The sequence below is a fragment of the Theropithecus gelada genome, chromosome 20, assembly GCF_003255815.1.
Source record: "Theropithecus gelada isolate Dixy chromosome 20, Tgel_1.0, whole genome shotgun sequence".
NCBI lineage: Eukaryota > Metazoa > Chordata > Mammalia > Primates > Cercopithecidae > Theropithecus > Theropithecus gelada.
Genome location: NC_037688.1, coordinates 59,515,404 through 59,537,391, shown reverse-complemented (window position 1 = coordinate 59,537,391; position 21,988 = coordinate 59,515,404). Strand labels below are relative to the sequence as shown.

Below are 21,988 nucleotides of genomic sequence, written 5' to 3'. Positions count from 1 at the left end.
GTGATCCGCCCGTCTCGGCCTCCCAAAGTGCTGGGATTACAGGCTTGAGCCACCGCGCCCGGCCCGGTATCTAATTTTTAACTGATTAAGATTATCTTGCTGTTTGGCATTTTTTTCTTAGGAACTTTTCAACAGAAATATTAAGACTTGCTTGTGTAAAATATAAATACAGTTATATTTGATATCAGTTTTTAAACCTTAGTTTTTAGCCATTTAATTCAAATGACTTGCTAAGAATTGGCAAAAGTTAATGGATTGGCAAACATTTAGTATTTCCAGATCAGCACTAGCACTTAAAGCTGCAGCCATGTACTGCAACAGAAATTCTAACACTACATCTTACATGTATCACCTTAAAAACTAGACTTCCCCTCTGTGCCCCTCAGCATTCCACAACCGACCGAAGTTAGTACTGGACAGGGGATGTATATTATACAGAGGAAGTATGTTATAAATCATTCAGTATGCTTATTAATGAGCAAGAAGATTTTTTATGGTAGTACAGTGTTTGGCCATGTTTTAAATAAGTTTGATTTATGAACTCATTTTTATTGAATAGAACTGCACTTCGCATTGTTCAGCTACTTCTGTGTCCCTTGCAATTCCTTAAAATATAATGAGATAGAATTCAAGTTATTGGGCCTCAAATACAGGTTGGAAGAAGCTGGCAAGCAGTACTTTCAGAGCAGTAAAATGACACTATGCTGTTCCTCCATTTTCTCCTGAAAGCTACAGAGTGGGAAAGCAACAGAAGTTGGAAACACCTTTCTTTGGAATTTTCTTGATGTAGAGAATTTTCTAATCTACTTTGAAGTTTCATCAGGTTTGTGAGTTTTGAAAATCTGTGTCCCAGTGTGATAATGCTGCTGCTGTTCAGGAAAGCTGGAAGAACTGATGGCACCCAAACTTGTTTGCTCTCCCTCTGAGGATTAGGCAGATTCTTTCATGTGAAAAATTATTGAAAGCTACCTTAGTATTTTAGTGGAACAGCTAGAATCATTGATTTCAGAGTTTAAGATTAAAGAGAATACAATTAGATATTAGAAATTAATAGAGAAGAAAAATATGTGATGTTGCCTGATAAACAGTTAAATTTTAAATGTCCTAGGTTATATATTAACTTCTATCTATAAGGCTTTTATTTTCTAGCTCCTAAGAATGTAAAATACTTGCCTGTAAGATTTTAAAGAATTCTTTTTAAAAAATCTGTAGATGACACTTTTAAAAATATTTGAACAGTTGGTACTTTAAGGATTTTTTAAGCATCAGGCATTCAGAGTTAACCTGACTGTTTGAGCGGTAGACAGTTTGTCTTGTGATTTTTAAAAACCCTCCTTGATTTGTTAGTGAATTGTTTGAGTACACCTTTGTCTTGGTGGTAATGCCTAATCTCATTTGAGAAGGTAAAAAAAATTTTTCTTAGCCGGGCGCGGTGGCTCAGGCCTGTAATCCCAGCACTTTGGGAGGCCGAGGTGGGCGGATCACAAGGTCAGGAGATCCAGACCATCCTGGCTAACACGGTGAAACCCCGTCTCTACTAAAAACACAAAAAATTAGCCGCGTGGTGGCAGGCACCTGTAGTCCCAGCTACTCGGGAGGCTGACACAGGAGAATGGCGTGAACCTGGGATGCGGAGCTGGCGGTGAGCTGAGATCGCCCCACTGCACTCCAGCCGGGGGCGACAGAGCGAGACTCCATCTCAAAAAAACAAAAAATTCTTAATTACAGGGAAAGATACTTAGGAAAATCCTTTGTTTTTGCTCTTATTTGAGAATAACATTTTCTAACCGAAGAGCTTTCGTTGGTACACTCCATCTTGTCTTCTAGGAGCTTAAGCTGATGGTTTTTTGTTTTCCTACATAACGACACATATAGAAATAGTAATTCTAGGTAAAGTTAAAGTTTGCCAAGAGAAGTATTAAAAAGCACTTTATATTTTGTAGGTATTCACTAAGTTGTATTTTCTAGAGGTCAACTTAGCACTCCAGTCTGTTAAAGTGACATCAAGTGTTAAAGCAGCATTTTGTGTACTGTATTTCTGCCAGTAGTTTAGAAGATTTACAATGTAGCCAATATGAAAACTATTACACAAAGTTAAATAGTAGACTTTGATGGATAGGAGTAATGTAAGGGCTTCAGGTATTAAGGCATGGAAATTGATGTTTTGGGGATTGGTAGTATTCAAAGATGATTGTTGGCTGGTCCACATTTAAATTCTTTCTGTTAAACTTGTAGATAGTCAAAGTGAAGTTCATTAAATATTATCTGAAATCAATGTATTAAGGTGACAAAGTATTTTAGACATTTAAAGAAGCATTAATTAAAATGGTATTACAAACTTAGAACTTGGTATATTTAGAACTTTGGTTATATTGTCTATTCTTAGGTTTTCATGTGAATATGAGACAATTGCTATCTATTTTTTTCAATTAAGAAGCTATTTTTTAAAAGTTTTAGACTTACTGAATGATATGTTTTTATATAAGAAATATCAAGAAAGCTTGTAGAATAGCAAAGCATAGCAAAAATTAATTTCTTTGTCTTATTGGTTGATTTCATTGTTTCACAAAGTGGGGGGTCCTGATTTGGAACACAAACTTGGAAAATGTAGAGTGAATTCTTTGAATAGATAATTTTTCCATTCTTAAAAGTTAAACTTGTTCATTTTTGGACCAGTTAAAATTTTTTCCCATTTCTTTAAAACTGTGAAATAGATTGGTGGCGTCACAGTATGACCAAAAAAAAAAAACAAAAAAACAAAAAAACAAAACCTAAAAATAGAACTCTTTACTAGATAAATATGTTTTATCCTAGCAAAATGAAATTCCTTTCCATTAAAATCTTTTTCTGATATTATGGACCAGTGCAATCTCACGGCTAATTAGAGAACCTTCTCACATTAATGATCTCAATGGCTGGACCTGTCCTGCTCTCTCCATGCTGGCTGTAGGTGTTTTTTAGAGCAGAGATTTATTTAAAACTATTGATGCATTCAGCAGCATATTAACTAGTGACCATCATTCTTACTCTTTCTCTTGATCATTCTTTCTTTTGTTTACTGGTTCTTCATTATTCCACCTCTTGAATGTTGATATTCCACAGTGTTTAATCCTCAGTACTGTTCTATCTTACTTTGTATAGATCCAGTCACTTTGTGTATGCCTGACAATTCCTGGATTATTTATTCAACCAGCATTTGCTTTGCTTGGTTCAGGAAATGCTAGTGATAAAGTGAAGGAGAAATAAGAAACCAGCACTTACAGAGCACATTGACTGCATTGTAAGGGATATGTGAGAGTTTCATCAGAATAGAGGAGGGCAATCTGGTTGTCATAACATAACATGATTCTAAGATACGCCCAATCTGGGGGTGGGGGAGATTAGTTGTTTCCTAGGCAAAATGGACAAAAATATTTGCAAGAAAGGTATCAAGGCATTTTGGGCAAAAGAATAGCATGAAAGAGCATGATACCTTTTGGGGAATTGCAGGTATTTGGTGTGGTAGAAGAGAATGCAATGAGTGTGGACATAGCAGGATATGAATCTGGAAAAAGGTAGAGAGGGGCCATGCCAAGGAGTTTAGAAAGGAGTTCCGAAAGTGGTTTTATGGTACAGATAATTTGGGGCAGATAGATGATAGATTTGGGGAGACGTGAAAGTGGTTGGGGCAGGGATCAAGACTTGAGCCAGGCTGGCAGTCCCATTAGGAGGTTTTTGTAAGAATAAATTGTTGAGGGCCTAAATCACAGGAGTGGCGTTGGAGACACAGGATGCATTTGAATTTTATCAAGGAGGTAATCTGTTGGGCCTGTTGACTGACTAGGTACAGGGGGGTAGGGAAAAATTGAGGAAGAAATTCCTGCTTGAGTAACTGCATAGATAGTTAAGCCATTACCTAAAATGAACGGTTTCTCTCCCGTCACTGGCAGTTATAACTTGTTCTTGCCTTTACTTCGCTCCTTCTGTCTGCTGCTTAAACCCATTCTTGAGGTTTTGTCATTTCTTCTCCTACAACTGTTTTCTCACCTGTATGTTGAATCTTAAATCCATATTTTTAATCCAAACTTTTTTGAACTCCAGAACCGTAAATTCAGTTGAATCCCGTGTGTGCATATCCTGTAGCAGTGGTTCTCAAAGTTTACCTGAGGACAGGATCCCTAGGAGGCTCCTCGAAACTCTTTCATGAGATCTATGAGGTCAAATCAATTTTCATAATAACAGGAAGACTTTGTCTGTTTCACTTTTATTATGAGTATATAGTGGAGTTTTCCACAGGTGACACAGTATGGGATATCACAACAAATTGGATGCAGGTACATATGTGATAATCCACCTGCCTTCTGTTAAGCCAGATGTTAAAGAGACTTACAGAAATGTAAAACAGTGCCATGCTTCTCACTAATTTTGTTTTGGAAAATACAATAATTTTTTTAAAATGTATCTATGTTCATATGTAATAAATTTATTTTTAACTCACTTAAAATATTTGTTTAAACTTTTATTATGGTAAATGTATATACAACACCCACAAACGAAACCTTTTGGAGTTCTCAGTGTTTCAGAGTATAAAGGACCTTGAGACCAAAACATTTGAGATGTGAGTCAGTGGAGGCAGTGTAGTTAAGTGCCTTGCCCATGGTCATATAACTAGTAAGTTGCAGAGCTGAGATTTGATTCCATCCAGTCTTTTGAACCTATACTTCTTGTCCTGGGACAGTTTAGGTAAGATTAATATTACATGTTTCTTGAGGATACACACCCATTCACACACACCCCCTGTTATTTGAGCCTGGTGCATTTTATGTTATGTTTGTTATGTTATGTTATGTTATGTTATTCATTCGTTCATTCAGGAGTTGGGGCCTTACCATGTTGCCCATGCCTGACTTGAACTTTTTGGCTCAAGCAATCCTCCTGCCTCAGAACTACAGGCGTGTGCTGCTGTGCCTGGCTTTTGTATTTTTGTATGCCTGGTGTGTTTTGGAGGGATAAATCTTGGGAGACCCTTTCAGGGTTTCTGCTGTTATACTGTAGGACCTTCTATTCTTCTGTGAGCCTATTTTGGTAAATTACATTTGATAAAGCAGAGTTTGGAAAACTACAGTCTGCAGGTGAAATCTGGCCCATTGCCTGGTTTTGCATATGCAGTGTTATGGAATATAGTCACATCCATTTGTTTGCGTTTACCTGTTGTCTGTGGCTGCTCTGGTGCTACAGTGGCAGAGTTGAGTGGTTGTCACAGACTCTATGGTCTGCAAAGGCCAAAATACTTACTGTCTCATCTTTACAGAAAGAACTTGCCAACCCCTGTTGTACAACATAGTTCAATGTAGTTGGATTTTGTTTTACTGGGATAGATTGTACATAGTATTTTCTTGTCTTTTCATAATCTCCACATTTGAATTTGTGTCTTTTTCACTCCTGGTGCTATTTATACCTCTTGTTTTTATTCACGTTGTTTGGGATGACCAAAATTTAGCCTGACTTATTGGTAACAGCGTTATGTTGGTGTTCCATCTTTTACTGTGCTCTGCAGTAATTTAAATGCCATTAGGTTTAGAGATACATGTTTCTTTTTCTTTTTTCTTTTCTTGAAAGAGGGTCTTACTGTTGCAAGACTCTGGAGTCGGAGGTTGCAGTGAGCCAAGATCACACCATTGCACTGCAGCCTGGGCAACAAGTGCAAAACCCTGTCTTTAAAAAAAAAAAAAACTATTAAAGGCTGGGTGCAGTGGCTCCCAGCACTTTGGGAGGCCGAGGCAGGAGGATCACCTGAGATCAGGAGTTCGAGACCAGCCTGGCCAACATGACAAAACCCCATCTCTACTAAAAATACAAAAATTAGCTCGGCGTGGTGGCACACACCTGTAATCCCAGCTACTCCTCAGGCTGAGGCATGAGAATCACTTGAACCAGGGAGGTGGAAGTTGCAGTAAGCCAAGATTGCACCACAGCATTCCAGCCTGGGCAACAGAGCGAGACTCTTGTCTCCAAAAATAAGTATACACTAGTGAAAAAGAAAAAAGTATGGTAGTATTAATCAGGGAAATTATCTGATCATGATAGACACTTTCATAAATTTCTCTTATTTCTTCTATGTAAACTAGTTAATCTATTTAGATTTCCTGCCTCTTCTATGGTCAATGTTAAATTACTCCCTCCTCCAGCTTTTCATATTTATAGACTTGAACATAAAGAAATATATTAATTTCAGAAGGTTATTTTTTTCCATTTTCATTTTTTAATAAAGTTAACTATTTTTCATAGAAGCGTGCCTTGGATTTATTGATTTACTTTTAAAGTCATTGATCTCTCTTTTATGTTTACTAATTGTTTCTGTTTACTTTAGTGTGTGTGGGTGTTTTCCCCCTTCTTGAGTTGGATGCATTATGTTCTTGTTGGAAATAAGGCTGTGAATTTTTTTTTGAGCTCTGGTTTAGCTGGATCTCAAAATGTATTGTATGCAGTGTTTTCAGTATTATTTTCTTGGTAACTGTGTAGTTTCGTGTTTATTCTTCATCTTGAAATGTACTTTTTTCTTTTTCTTTTCTGTTTTTAGCTGAAAAATTTGTGTTATGCAATTGAAATTTAAGGCAGATTTTTATTTGCTAGTTTTATGATTTTAGTGACATTACATTGTAATCCAGAAATATCTACTGTATTATTTCTAGCCTTTGCAATTTATTGATGTTTTCTTTGCTGCTGTATGGCATGTATGTGCATGTTAACTTCTTATGATTGTTTCATGGGTATTTGTCAAAAAGATGTTACTTGTTTTCAAGGTACATGGCTTTGCTTTTTTCTGGTTTATTCTGTCTCCATTTATTTTACATGTTTTGATATTATGAGACTTGACATATAAAAGTGCTTAATTGCTTATGTCTTTAGTTTTTTCTTTTATTATGAATATGAAATTTATCTTACCCTTTATAATGCTTTTCTCTTTGAATTTTATTTTGTCTGATATCAGTATTGTTTTCATTTTAATTTTCTTAGCCTTTCTTGGTTGTGTATCTTCCTCTCTACTGTTTTTTTAAACCTTGCTGAGTTGTTTTGTTTAAGAGTGCTTTTTGCAAAGTTTATTGAGTTTGTTTTTCCTTTCTTAACTTAGTTTAAGAGGCTTTATCTTTTAGCAAGTGAACTTAACCCATTCACATTTATTGTGATACAGGTATTTTGGGGCTTCTGTTTAGCATCCTAGTTTGCATTAACCAGAACTTTGAAATTTTTTTAAATTCCATTTTACATGTCTGCTGAATAGATGAAGTTTTCTAATTTTCCTTTCCCCCCCTTCCAATGGTTTGGGTGATTATGAACATAATTTACACCATAGCCAGTATTAGTCAGTGTTGGTATTTGTTACTTAGCAACCCCCACCTATGTTCACTTTTTAATCCTTCACTCATTACTTCTATGTCTTATTTTATATCTAAGATTGTACTTCAGATTAGCTTCATTTAATAATCAATAGTTACATTATCTTGATGTCTTCAGTGGTTTTAATGAAGTTTTCTGGCCCCGGAAATGAATACCTATCTCAGCTTTGTTTTCCACGTGGCACTTTACTGATGAGAAATACAGCAGTTACTTGAGTTTGAGGTAGAGGTGAAGTTGCTGGGTGACAAATATTGATGTTGCTTCTGAACTTCTGGTCACCTTTGATTTAGTGTTAGGGTTCTTATACATGCCTTCATATAGATCATTCACAGTTTTTGTATATAGGTTATCTTCTGGTTCTTTGATAATTAAAAAGCATCTTCCTGCTCCTTTCTCACACACCTTGTTTGGGCATAAAATTGTCACAATGTTATTTTTTAATATTTAGATTTTTAAAGTAATGAAGTGGCAACAAACCTGTATTACAGCAGCAGGTAGCTACCACCCTAAGTTGGTGTTCAATTGCCAAATGCCACGCTGAGTCCAGTACTAAGCATGTAAAAGCTAAGTAAACATTTTTATGTTCCTTACAATGTTACATGTACAGTTGTCCCTTGGTATCTGTGATGCATTGGTTCCAGGACCCCCAACAGATACCAAAATTCATGGATGTTCAAGTCCCGTGTATAAAATGGTGTAGTATTTGCATATAACCTACACACATTCTCCTATATACTTTGAATCATCTCTAGATTACTTACAATACCAAATATAATGTAAATGCTGTGTAAATAGTTGCATTGGTGTTTATTTGTATTTTTATTTTTGGTTTGTTTGCTTAGTATTTTTGATCCATGGTTGGTTGAATCTGTGGGTGGGGCACACATGGATGTGGAGGGCTGCCTGTACTTTATCTTCCTTAGGTTTCAGAGGTACTTTAGAATATTCTAGTGCCGTATTGTCCTCATGAAGTGTTTTTGATAGCCAGTATCTGCTTATTACTGCATGAGGCACACACAAAATAAATAAAAAATGTTATTGTTGCATATTAGAAGCATTATGTTGTCTGGGAGACAAAATTTTCACCCATAATTAGGCCTAGAAAGCACTTTGCCCCAATTATCAGTAAGAGACTTGTCAGTGAGCATCAAGAATGAAAGCATTATAAACAGTAGATGGAATGTTTGTAATTTTTCACTGTAATTCTTCCTGAACTACAGTTCGTATTACTTCAGAAAAATTGAAGTGACACACAAAAAATAAGAGGCCAAGATCATATATTATGTTTAAAAAGTATAAATGACATAGAGTAAATTTACCAGGTGTTCAGAGAAAGAAGAAAATGGGGAGACCAGTTTCTTAGGTGGAGGGGGGCTAGAGCTGAGAGTGTGGAAGAGGAAGTTGGTGGTCATTGTAAACTCAGGTGACCAAGGGTTTAATGACATCGTCATATCTATTGTAGGCATTTGATAAAGATTTCTTTTGGACACAATTAATAACTTCACTTCTGTTTACTGAGTGGTTACAACACCCTGAGCACTTGACCAAGACTGTTCCTACTTTATAGAGGAGAAAGACACAGAGGTAACTCAGATGGCGAATGGTGGGCTGTTTTAATTCCAGGGTGGGAGCTTGAATGGAGATTTTTTTTTAGTGTCCTCACCAGTAACATGGGGGTGTTTCACTTCACTTATCTGACAGTGGTATCTGTGAGGATACATTAAAAAATTTCATAGAAACATTCAACTGCTACCAAAGTATAAGGTGGTATTGTGTCAGTCATTAACGAATAGCCGCTGTTTATATAGCCTTGTGTTCTGTGTTTTATAAACATGAAGACATTTAACCTTAGGATAGCTCTGCAAGGTGTAGGTACTATCTCCATTTTACCGGGAAAACAGCAGGCTCAGTTAGGTTTATACAACTTGCCCAAAGACACAAAGCTTGTAAAGGCAGAGCTGGGGTTAAAACCTGGCACCAAAAGCTCATACACCATGCGTCTCTGTACTTCTCCAGCTGGGTTTACTTACACTGGCTTAAGGCATTTCCATCAGTTTTCTTTCTTTACACTCTTTTATGAGTCAACAGTTTCCCTATTTGCAGTTTCTGATTTATTTTTCAGATTTAAGATAAAGCATCCAGATTATTTCTCTCATTTTAATTCATCTCATAGATACGTTATCTTTGTCTTTACTTCCATGTTCTGAGTTTGTCTTATACGATTCAGATTTTACATTTTTACATTGTTAACTTTGGCTTTTTGTAAGAAAACCAGCAGGTTGTTTTCTAACCTTGTGTTGTTCTTGTGTTGTCTTCTAAAGATGAAAAATAGAGACCAAACACATTAACAATGAGGCAGAATAAGAACAGTTGCCAGGGAATAGAGGATTCTCTTAGTACTACTGAAAATTGGCCACATTTGTTCTTTGAGTCATTGCAAGTTCGCTGGTTTTGTAATGATCAGATGATGTCTTTGACCAGAGTATAATGTGGGAAAAGGGATATTGAACATGAGTTGTTGTCTTGGCCAAAAGTCCTTGGGCCCTTATTGGATAGGTAGTTAGCAGAAGTGAAATTTGACTCTTGGCAGTGATATCTCCTAACAAAATTTGAGCCTGTAAATGAGGATATCCCTGCTCACGGAAAGCTTCTGGTTTTTTTTAGGATTATTTTTCTTAGTGCCTTTGAATTTAGATGGCTTACTTTGGAGGTACCCTTTACTGGCTAATGTTTTCCACCCCTTTTCTTTTGTTGGGATTAGTGCCAGAACAGATAAAGCCCAGTGTAAGCCAGCCTCAGCCTGCCAACTCTAATAACGGCACTTCCACAGCAACCAGCACTAATAATAATGCCAAGCGAGCTACAGCCAACAATCAGCAGCCACAGCAGCAGCCGCAGCAGCCGCAGCAGCCGCAGCAGCAGCAGCAGCAGCAGCAGCAGCAGCAGCAGCCGCAGCAGCAGCCACAGCCACAGCAGCCGCAGCAGCAGCCACAGGCCTTGCCTCGGTATCCTCGTGAAGTACCTCCACGATTTCGCCACCAGGAACACAAACAGCTTCTAAAGAGGGGTCAGCATTTTCCTGTCATAGCAGCAAACCTTGGATCTGCTGTTAAAGTGTTAAACAGCCAGTCAGAAAGCAGTGCTTTAACAAATCAACAGCCACAAAATAACGGAGAGGTGCAGAACAGCAAAAACCAGTCAGGTGAGAGAAGGCATTTCTTACGAGACTCACACCTTATCATCATTAGCTGTATAGCAAGTTAATAAATTTGTAGCTTTTTGGTGATGTATTGGTATTCATCAGTATCTGGATTTTAATATAAGAGTTCTTTATAGGGAGTTATGAATGGGGAATCTTAAAATATTTCCTGTAAGTTACCTACTTTAAAATGATTATTTTACTTATTCTCCCTTCAGGTTCTGCCCATTTTAATAAGGAGCTTATAGCTAAAGTTGACTGTAAGACTGTAGCTAAAATTGAGCACCCTTCCCCCCAGGCCATGTGCTGAGCAGTTGTACATATTATTGCAATTTAGTGTTCAACAACGTTGTGAGACAGAGTTCTTAACCTCCACTTTCAGTAGAGGCAGCTGACACACCGAGACATTAAATAACTTGCCCAAGCTCACTCAGTTACCACATGCCATAAAAAGACTGGCACTCATGGAAATTATATTCAAACAGAGGAAATGCATTCAGTTATTTGCCTCAGAGTGACTTCTCTGAGCTTGGTAGTGATTGTGAGGCAGAAAATAAATCTAGTATGTGATTACAAGTTTTCTCAAAGCCCAGTTTGTTTCAATGTGTTCTGGAAAGTTTTGATGGTCTATTAGTCTGTCCATTCATTCATTTATCCAACTATTTTAAAGTTCTGCCACAAGCCAGATAGAGAATTAGGTGCTAGGGTTGAGGGGGCAATCAAGGTGCCCATACAAAAATACAATTCTAGAGGCAGTGTAGCATACTGATAAAGAAGGAAGTCTAGAATCAGTCTGTGGCCTTGCATCCTGGTGCCCCCATATCCCAGTTTGTGTGACTTTGGGCAGGTTACTTAATTGCTCCATGTGCCTGAGCAGTCTTTCCTAACTGTGCCAGGTTGTACTCACTTTCTACACCTGTGCTCTCTTTTATATACCAAGAGCTACTCTGTACATTGTAATATATTATGGTATTCACAGTGAATAAGTAGCAGATCCTGGACTCACATCAAGATCTGTCTGATTCCAAAGCTGTGCTCGTAACCACCATGCTGTGCTTTGGCACCGTACAAGATGTGATAGGTAATGAGGAAGAGGACACAAATGTGAGTTTTCTAGCATAGGCACATTGTTATTGGAAAGGATACAAATTTAAGTCATTGTCCTGAGTTAATATTTACTCCCTAATTTCCCAGCACCTTATTACCCGTGTGAGCTTAGCCATATAACACATCTGACCTTCTTTGCTAATCTGTAAAACAGTAGTACCCAACCCTATAAGGTTGCTGTGGGGACTTAATTATATGGCATGTTATTAAAGGAGCTAGATTAATGCCTGATATCTAGGTGCCAAATAAATCATCTTCCTAATAACTCTTATAGAAGGACCTGCACTTCTCAAGAAGAGTTTGGTTTAGACATACTAGATCTAGTGCCAAGTAGTAGGCAATTAGTAATTTGAAGTTCACCTGGGAAGTCAGGTTGGAAGTAAATGTATTGGTCGTCAGCATGATGAAAAATGCAGTTAAAAACTTTGGGAGAGGTTAGTTATACAACAAATGATGGAGTACCTGCTGTGAGCTAAGCAAGGTGGAATGGCACTGAACAAAACAGTGAAGTGGGATAGTATATTTAGAAAATATGTCAAATATGCCTTTTCACTTGGGGAAATGAAAGGTACCTGTTTTTGAAATGGAAACAACAGAAGTGTAAGAATCTTGCTTCTCAAAAATAACTCTGAGTCAAAAATACCAAAAGTGTTACAAGTGTGCGTTCAGATGAGAAGAAGGCCTCAGGTGTGGGCATAGGAAGAAGTCTTCAAAAAAAGGCTGAGAAGGAAAAACATCCTGCCTGTTCCTAAAAGAATTTTACCAGGGTGGACTGCATTGATGTGGAGGCTAAGTTGGAAGTGAGGAGGGTGCAGCAGTCTAACTGAAGCCTGGATTCAATCTCAAAAAACAACTAGAAAATGCAGATGATGAAACCAAGGCATTCCAAAGAAGAGCCAGATTTGTATTTTTTTCTCTTAAAAAATTTGTGAATCCCCACTTACCAGCATATTTTACATATTTACATTAAAACATCTTTCTAGGTGTTACTAGGATTGGTAATAGAAACTTTAGCTTGCAAAATAGACCAGGAGGGTCGGTGAAGGCTTCTTATGAGTTAGGTATATCCAGCTCCTACCAAGTTATTAATATTAATAACGATATAGTGGCTAATCCTTATGGAGTGCTTACTGTGCCCACACACTACTAACTTACTTAATGCTTCTTTTACAGAGTAGATAGTATCATCTTCATTTTACAGATTAGGAAGTAACCTAGAGGCCAGTGAAGAACCGGGTACTAGATAGTATAAACAGCGTGCACAGTAGCCCAGAAACATGAGCATTCTTTGTTGTGAACTACATGTTGTTCAGAATTGGGGAAACGTAATGTTAGCTTGGTTTTTTGTTTTGTTTTGTTTTGTTTTGTTTTGTTTGATCCATTTGTATTTGGCTTTTTTATGTTCTCGTTTTAATTTTTTTAGAATCCTGTGCTAGTCAAACTAGACAACTCTGCAGACTAGCCCTGGGCTGCCAGTTTGGGGCTGGGCCTTAGACATTTATTGATGGTTTAATTTGAGACTTGAGACCTCTTTTTTGCAGTTAACCGCTTAGAGCCCAAAGGGGTGAAATAACTCTTTAATATGGGGGCCCGCAAACCATGTAATGAGAGTGAAGGCTTTGGGGGGACCAGTAGGCTCAACAGGAGCAATATTGTTCTTATAGGCCAAAGTGTTCTATCCCATTTTTTATCCACATGACATGATCCATACAGAAAAGTTAAGAAGACTAGAATCGTGAACACTCATATACCCTCCACCCAAATCTGGTGGTGGTTAACATTGTCCCATCTTGACATACATCTCTTTCTCTGTCTCATATATGCATACATGTGCACATTATTGTTGAAGCACTTAAAAGTAAGTTGCAAACACTGACACTTCAACTTTAATACTTCACAGGTAATTATCCTAAGAATAAGCATAGTCTCCTGTACAACCACAATACCATTATCACTGCTAAGTAAAAGAACAACAACAATATCTTCTAATAGTTTGTGTCCACATTTTTGCTAGTTGTCCCAAGAATGTATTGCTTGCTTGCTTGTTCAGAGTATGCTAGCGTTTATATAAAATATAAACCATATAGAACACTATGTATTGCTTAGGGGATGAATTCAAATGTAGTAAGATATAAAGATTTACCTGAGTGATTACCACTGGTATACCCACTGGGGAAGGAAAGAGAGAGAATACGAGTTTTTTCTGCCATACTAGTAATGTATTTTTTAAGGTGTATGGGTATATTTTATATTACTCTTTTATGGACTTTTCTATGTTTGAAATAGTTATTTTTTTTAAAGAAGAAGACATTTGAGGCATAATGGTGAATGACCAGTAATTGGGATGTTTTAACCAAAAATGTTAACATTAAAGTTTCTGGAAATGTTTAAAGGTTAAAATGCTGTCCGTTCCATCCATCTGTGCTCTTGCATTGGGCTTTTAGCACGGTGTACATCCTTGCTGTCTTGGCAGCTTCTGCTTGCTTGGAACTTGCACCTTCCCCTTGGATGATAAACAAACTCATATCTTCTCTATCCTTAAAAAATTTCGTTAAGTCTCCATATTCTTTTTTTTTTTTTTTTTTTTTTTTGGAGACAGGGTCTTACTTTGTCACCCAGGCTGGAGTGCAGTGGCATGAACACGGCTCACTACAGCCTCAACCTCCCGGCTCAAGTGATCCTCCCACTTCAGTCAGTCTCCCTGAGTAGCTGGGACTACAGACGTTTGCCACCACGCCTGGTGAATTTTTGTGTGGTTTGTAGAGAGACGGGATTTTGCCATGTTGCCCAGGCTGATCTTGAACTCCTGAGCTCAAGCTGTCTGCCTGCCTTGGCCTCCGAAACTGCTGGGATTAGAGGCGTGAGCCACCATGCCGGGCAAAATCCCCATAGTCTTTTGAGGCTATTACAGAATTTCTCCCTCCCGCCTTTCAGTATTATTGAAGGAATGGTCTGTACTTGCAGTCTTTAATGTATTACATCAGTGTCTCATAATCTGGCTTCTGCTCACTTGACTAAAATAACTCTATTGCTGAAGTCACTGATCTTCTGAATGTCAAATGCAAACCTTTTTGTTCCCTCCCAAGGCTTTGTTTCAGATCTCCCCATATTTTAGGTCCTCTTCTGGAAGTCTTCATTTGACGTTGGGCCCCTCAAAACTCAGTATGTCCAAACTTGAACTCTTTGTGTTGCCCCCATACCACTTCCTCCTCCTGCATTCCTTTGCTCAAATAGTTGCCGCCCCCATTCATCCAGTTGCCCATCTAGAAACCTTGAAATCATGCTTTACTCTTCCCTCTCCTGTATGTCTCACAGGGTTACTGTACTCTGCTGATTTTAACTCTTTTTTATGTTTTTTATTTTTTTTGAGATGGAGTCTCACTCTGTCACCCAGGCTGGAGTGCAGTGGCGCGATCTCGGCTCACTGCAAGCTCTGACTCCTGGGTTCACGCCATTTTCCTGCCTCAGCCTCCCGAGTAACTGGGATTACAGGCGCGTGCCACTACGCCTGGCTAATTTTTTGTATTTTTAGTAGAGACATTGTTTCACCATGTTAGCCAGGATGGTCTCGATCTCCTGACCTCGTGATCCGCCTACCTCAGTCTCCCAAAGTGCTGAGATAACAGACGTGAGCCACCGCGCCCAGCCAATTTTAACTCTTAAATACCTTCCACTTTTCCGTCTCCCCTCTTGATACTGCTGCTACCAGTTGCCCTGGTTGAGGTGTTCACCATCTGGTCTAGAGCAACATCCCCAAGAAAGTCTTTTGTATCCATCTCCCTGTCACCTTCACCCCATCTCTCAAACCAGAAGCCAGTCATGATTCATGCATTGCATTTGGTTGTGATATTACATTTGTCTTTTTTATTCTGGAACAGAGATTTGGGCCTATTTTAGTCTGGCTTTATTGGGAGATACCCACACCCATTCATTTACATATCGTCTGTGGGCTGCTTTCAAGCTACAATGGCAGAGTTAAATAGTTTTCACAGACCATCTGGCCTGCAAGGCCTGAAATGTTTAACTGGACCAGTGTAGAACAAGTTTGCCAAACCCTGAATCAAAGGCAAGAATAACCAGAAGAGACATGTTGAATTTTGTACTTAAGAGTGATCTGAGGCCAGGCGTGGTGGCTCACACCTGTAATCCCAGCACTTTGGGAGGCCAAGGCAGGCAGATCACGAGGTCAGGAGATCGCGACCATTGTGGCTAACATGGTGAAACCCCGTCTCTACTAAAAACACACAAAAAATTAGCCAGGTGTGGTGGCAGGTGCCTGTAGTCCCAGCTATTCGGGAGGCTGAGGCAGGAGAATGGCCTGAACCCGGGAGGTAGAGCTTACAGTGAGCCAAGATCGCACCACTGCACTCCAGCCTGGGTGACAGAGCCAGACTCCGTTTAAAAAAAAAAAAGAGTGATTTGAAATTGTGCATCTAAGGTTTTCTCATATTCCCGGTGGTACCATCTCTCTCATACTCCTTGGAAACATTGTAAAACGTAAATATTATTTACTTTTGAAGCTCTTCCCTTTCTGGTGAAATTGAAAGTCTTTAAGGTAGAAAATAAATATTTAACTGTTTTGTTTGTTAGATGCTGTATATTTAGAAGAAAAATATTTGAATGTCCATGGATCTAAATTCTTCCTGAATAAGTGATGCGGTTTCTTTTCTTTTCTTTTTTCTTTTTTTTTCTTTTTTCTTTTCTTTTCTTTTGAAACAGAGTCTCGCTCTGTTGCCCAGGCTGGAGTGCAGTGGCACGATCTCGGCTCACTGCAACCTCCGCCTCCCGGGTTCAAGCAGTTCTCCTGCTTCGGCCTCCTGAGTAGCTGAGATTACAAGCGCCCGCCACCATGCCCAGCTAATTTTTGTATTTTTAGTAGAGACGGGGTTTCACCATGTTGGCCAGGCTGGTCTCGAATTCCTGACCTCAGGTGATCTGCCCACCTAGGCCTCCCAAAGTGCTGGGATCACAGGCATGAGCCGCCACGCCCAGCTGATGCTGTTTTTTTATGTCACTAGAATTATCACCAGTCTTTGTTCAGCCCCCACATAACCTCTTTGATTTTTTTTTTTTGATAGATGTTCTCTTATGTGCGATTATGTATTTACGTTTTTTTAGTGTGGTACTGTTGGTGATCACACTTCTGTGGGCATTTTGTATGAAAGTAGGATGTTAATGATACTTTGGATTTCAAATATTTCTAAATAACCTGCAACCTTCCAAATCTAAGTTTGCCTACAGCATTGCACTGTATAAACATTTTGCATTACACTCAGTAAAACTCAGCCGCCCCCTTTCTTCCCACTAGCACAGAGATTTACTATTTCTCATTATTTCCTGGAAAAGCTGAGTGATAATACTCTACTTAATGATGCTTCTCTATGTTTATCTTCCAGATCATTTACAGCACTGGGTCTTCTTGTGTGTCTATAAGCAAAATAAATTATCTGACTTCTTCCAAATCTGAAATAATCTCTGACTCTGAAACATATTAGTAATGATTCCTGAGGAGTCCTGTTCTTTTTACCCTTTCCGTTATAATAGTGTCTGTTCCCATCCCCTGCAATACATTTTGGTTTTTTTTGTTGTTGTTGTTGTTGTTTTGAGATGGAGTTTCGCTCTTATATAATGCCCAGGCTGGAGTGCAGTGGCATGATCTCGACTCACTGCAACCACCGCCTCCTGGGTCCAAGTGATTCTCCTTCCCCAGCCTCCTGAGTAGCTGGGATTATAGGTGCCTGCTGCATGCCCGGCTAATTTTTATATTTTTAGTAGAGATGGGGTTTCACCCTGTTGGCCAGGCTGGCCCCAGGCTCTTGACCTCAGTTGATCCACCTGCCTCAGCCTCTCAAAGTGCTGAGATTACAGGAGTGAGCCACTGTGCCCAGCCAACACCTTTTATTTATTTTTATTTATTTATTCATTTTGAGACAGACTCTAGCTCTGTCACCTAGGCTGAGTGCAGTGGCATAGTCACAACTCACTACAGCCTCAACCTCCCAGGCTCAAGCAATCCTTCTGCCTCAGCCTCTCAAGGAGCTGGGACTCCAGGTGTATGCCACCACGCCCGGCTGATTTTTTTATTTTTTGTAGAGATGGGGTGTTGCTAGGTTGCCCAGGATGGTCTCACTCCTGGACCCAACCAGTACTGCCGCCTCGGCCTACCAAAATGCTGGGATTACAGGCATGAGCTAAAATGCCAAACGAATTTTTTTTTCTAAACTAAAACCTTTTTTATAACCCAAAATGCCTTGTAACTCACCATTGGTAACCCAGTTTTTAAAATAATCTTTAATTTAGGTTTTGATCAAGTGGCTTCTAGATTAAAAATGGGATTTTAGTTAATAATATTTTAAAAGACAAACTTAGCCACCAAACCGGGTCATGACCAGAATCTGAGAACATTTTTCACTAACATTAAAGGTGATAGAACTCATTTCCAGAATATATTCAGGTGTTTGCTTTTTTGCTTTACTTTTGATTTTCTAACATTAACAGTGAAATCTGTCACATATGGTTTATGTATAAAAAATACTTATTGATTGATAGCTTCATGGTTTCATCTTTTAATGTTTTAATCATTTGGGATTTTTAAAAATATATTATCTCATTTTAAAAAGTTTTCAAGTACTGAATATTCCCTTTCCCCACTGATTTAAAATGCTAATCCTTGAAATAGTATCTTTGACATATACTTGGATCTGTTTCTGGGTTACTTTTTCTGTTCAGTCAAAGTGCTGTCTGGCAGTGCAGTGCTGTTCAACTATTTCCTGATAATGCAGATTCTCTTCTTCACAACCTCTTCTTTTTGAAATCTTTTAGAGGGTTACTCTCCCATTTGCTTTACAGAATTTTTAAATCACCTATAATCATTTTTACAGACTCTTGTTAACAATTTCTTATAATTGAATTAAACTTAGAGCATTGTTACATCTTCATATCCAGTAACAATTGTCTTTACTTTCAAGTGTCTTCTATGGCCTGCAATAAAATATAATCATATACGACTTTAAATATTTTTGCTAGCTTTATTCCAGTTACTTTATGGCTCTTAATGATTAAGATCTTTCCCCATCAACATTTTCTCCTGGATTATTTTTGGCATGTAGAAAGGAAATTGTTTTTTCATGTTGATCTTTTTTGCCTCTATTCTATTATCTTTACCTCCCATTTTTGAGTCATCTTTTATCAGTTAGTAGTTCTAACGCTGGACCGAAATAGTAGTATTGATTATTTTTGTCTTTTTCTTGTCATTATGGGAATGCTTGTGGTGTTTCACTCTTGAATTCTGGATCCATTTCTTATTTTCCATTTGGGTAGTTTTGTTTTCGATGGCCAATCTTGTTTTCTTACTCCTGCTTTATGAAAGTGGCCACACACACACACACACACACACACACACACTCTTATGCATGCAAATAGTGGCAGCAGAAATACGTTTGCAGTAGTCCAGGAAAAGAAGGTGACAAGGGCTGGACTGTCTTAGATTTGGAGAAAAGGTATATAGATTTTGGACTTGATGTTGTTTTGGATTTGCTGTGCACAGGGAGGAATAGAAGATAAATTCTAGGTTTTAGGAAACTTACTGAGATGAGAAAAACTTTTAAAGAAGCAGTTTTTGCCCCCTTTGGGAGGAGAGGAATTTACACTCTGTTGGAGTGTAAATCCAGAATTAGAAGATTCTGCTTTCAGAATATCTAAGGTATCTAAGTTAAGGTATCTAAGGTAGAATATTCAGGTATCTAAGTGGAAATTTTAAGTAAGGAAGTTATATGATTTCTCACTTTGTTCTTCATAAGGGAGACGTGGTGGAATGAAAAACATGCTTTGGAGATAGGACTAAAAGATGATAATCCTTAGCATGCATTTATCAGTGATAATAGACCTCATTTATTAAGCACCTAATATGGATCAGATATAGTACAGAGTACCTTTTTTTTTTTTTTTTTTTTTTTTTTTGAGACAGAGCCATGCTCTATTGCCCAGGCTGGAGTGCAGTGGGGCGATCTTGGCTCACTGCAAGCTCTGCCTCCAAGGTTCACGCCATTCTGCCTCAGCCTCCTGAGTAGCTGGGACTGCAGGCACCCACCACCACACCCGGCTAATTTTTTTGTATTTTTAGTAGAGACGGGATTTCACCATGTTAGCCAGGATGATTAACATCGCCTGACTTCGTGATCCACCTACCTTGGCCCCCTAAAGTGCTGGGATTATAGGCGTGAGCCACCGCGCCTGGCCAGTACAGTTTTAATAATCCACACCACAGTTGTGTGAGATTGATACTAATACTGTTTCTTTTTTTTTCTTTTTTTTTTTTTTTTGAGACGGAGTCTCACTCTGTCGTTAGGCTGGAGTGCAGTGGCGCCGGCTCGGCTCACTGCAACAACTTCCGCCGCCTCCGCGGTTCAAGCAATTCTCCTGCCTCAGCCTCGCGAGTAGCTGGGACTACAGGGGCCCGCCACTACATCCGGCTCATTTTTTGTAGTTTTAGTAGAGACAGGGTTTCACCATGTTGGCCAGGATGGTCTCGAACTCCAGACCTCGCGATCCACCCACCTTGGCCTCCCAAAGTGCTGGGATTACAGGGGTGAGCCACTGTGCCTGGCCTGGTACTAATACTATTTCTACTTCAGAGATGAAACTAGGCACAGAGATTGAGGATCTTACCATGGTCACACAGCTAGTAAATGGTAGGAGTGTCTCTTAAACCCACGCATTCTGGCTACCCAATCTGTGCTGTTAATCACTATGTCAAATTGACCCTAACGAGGCACTTATTTGCAGCCAGCACTGAGCTTAGTGCTTTACATACGATACAATTAACAAAAGAACCAGGTTAAGAAGTATTGTTTATATTCTGGTTTTGCAGATTTGGTCATACAGAGTTCAGACTTGAATCTGGGTGTCTCTAGAGTCCTGTCTACATTCTTAGGCACCTTGCTTTATGAAGGATTCTGATGAATCCTGCCTTTCTCACTTAATTTTCCATAAATTAACCTGTGAACCTCAGTTTTGTCATCTGCAAGTGAAGGTAATGCCTATCCTCTAGGGTAGCTGTAAGGATTCGGTGATAAAAGTGCACAGAAAGTTGTCAGACATAGTCCTGAATGCCAAACATTTGTTAATGGTGCCGGTGCAGATGTTAGTGTGTTGATTTGCTTATACCCAGTGAGTCTGACTTACTGTTACCCTTTATTTCATGAGAAATTCTCCTCATGGGCACTGAAAGATGGCAAATCTTCTTTGGCAGCTTTAGGAATCATTAAAGAAATGATTCTTAAACAGGGAGTGGAAATTAGAGTCATCTATGGAACTTTAAAGTATGTTATTTGATGAATTTATATCATTTCTGGTCTCTCTCCAGTCACTTTCCAGACTCTTTCCAGCTCATCATCTTTTGCTGCTTAATGATTGTGCTTTGAGAGAAAATGATGCAAATTGAATCTGATTTTCCATTTTAGCAAATCACCTTAATAGTGACTTCTGTTTATCTCCTAGGCCTACAACCCCTGAAGGTTGGCTCATTAGGTCTGGGACATTGCCTTGAACATGTATATTTAAAAGCACTACATGTGATTCTGATTGGTACCTTAGTAGAAAACTGCAATATAACCTGCCCCTCAAGGCAGTCGAAATGCACATGGCTTATGCAGGTTAATGCCTCTGAGGAATGTCTACCTACCAGATCCTTAAACCAAGTGAGAGTTAAGTATATGGGGAACTTTCAGAAGCACTAGAACCACCCTACCTGTGGTAAAATAGCTAGATAGTAATATATAGCAGGAAGTCCAAGATTATAGGATTGTATGACTGGTCATCAAATGGCTCCAGTGTCAGCAGTTGATTTTTTGAGATCATAATAATTCTGTGATCTTCAGCATAACAATTAACCATTACTTTTCTGTCCTTTTATATAAATGTGGTTAGGAAGGTAAATTAAGAAAATTTTATGAGAGGAAGTTGAACTGAAAATACTGTTACTTGGATGTAATATTTCAGGTTGAAGATGGATACTAATGAAATGGAATGTAATGATAAAAGCTTTCAAATTCTTACCATTCTTAAAAATTTTTATAAACTTGTGGCTGGGTGCAGTGGCTCACGCCTGTAATCCCAGCACTTTGGGAGGCCGAGGCGGGCAGATCACGAGGTCAGGAGATGGAGACCATCCTGGCTAACACGATGAAACCCCGTCTCTACTAAAAATACAAAAAAAAAAATTAGCTGGACGTGATAGCGGCGCCTGTAGTCCCAGCTACTCGGGAGGCTGAGGCAGGAGAATGGCATGAACCCGGGAGGCGGAGC

General features: G+C 38.8%; 1 protein-coding gene across 3 annotated transcripts in view; it reads left to right on the top strand.

Annotated features, from left to right (window-relative positions):
- TNRC6A (trinucleotide repeat containing 6A) overlaps window positions 1–21,988 on the top strand; it is a 216,031-nt gene that overhangs the window by 155,381 nt on the left and 38,662 nt on the right. For all 3 annotated transcript variants that reach the window (XM_025370328.1, XM_025370329.1, XM_025370327.1), the window contains exon 5: window positions 10,139–10,579. In XM_025370328.1, coding sequence (XP_025226113.1) covers window positions 10,139–10,579 — 441 coding nt within the window. The remainder of the gene's footprint in view (window positions 1–10,138; window positions 10,580–21,988) is intronic.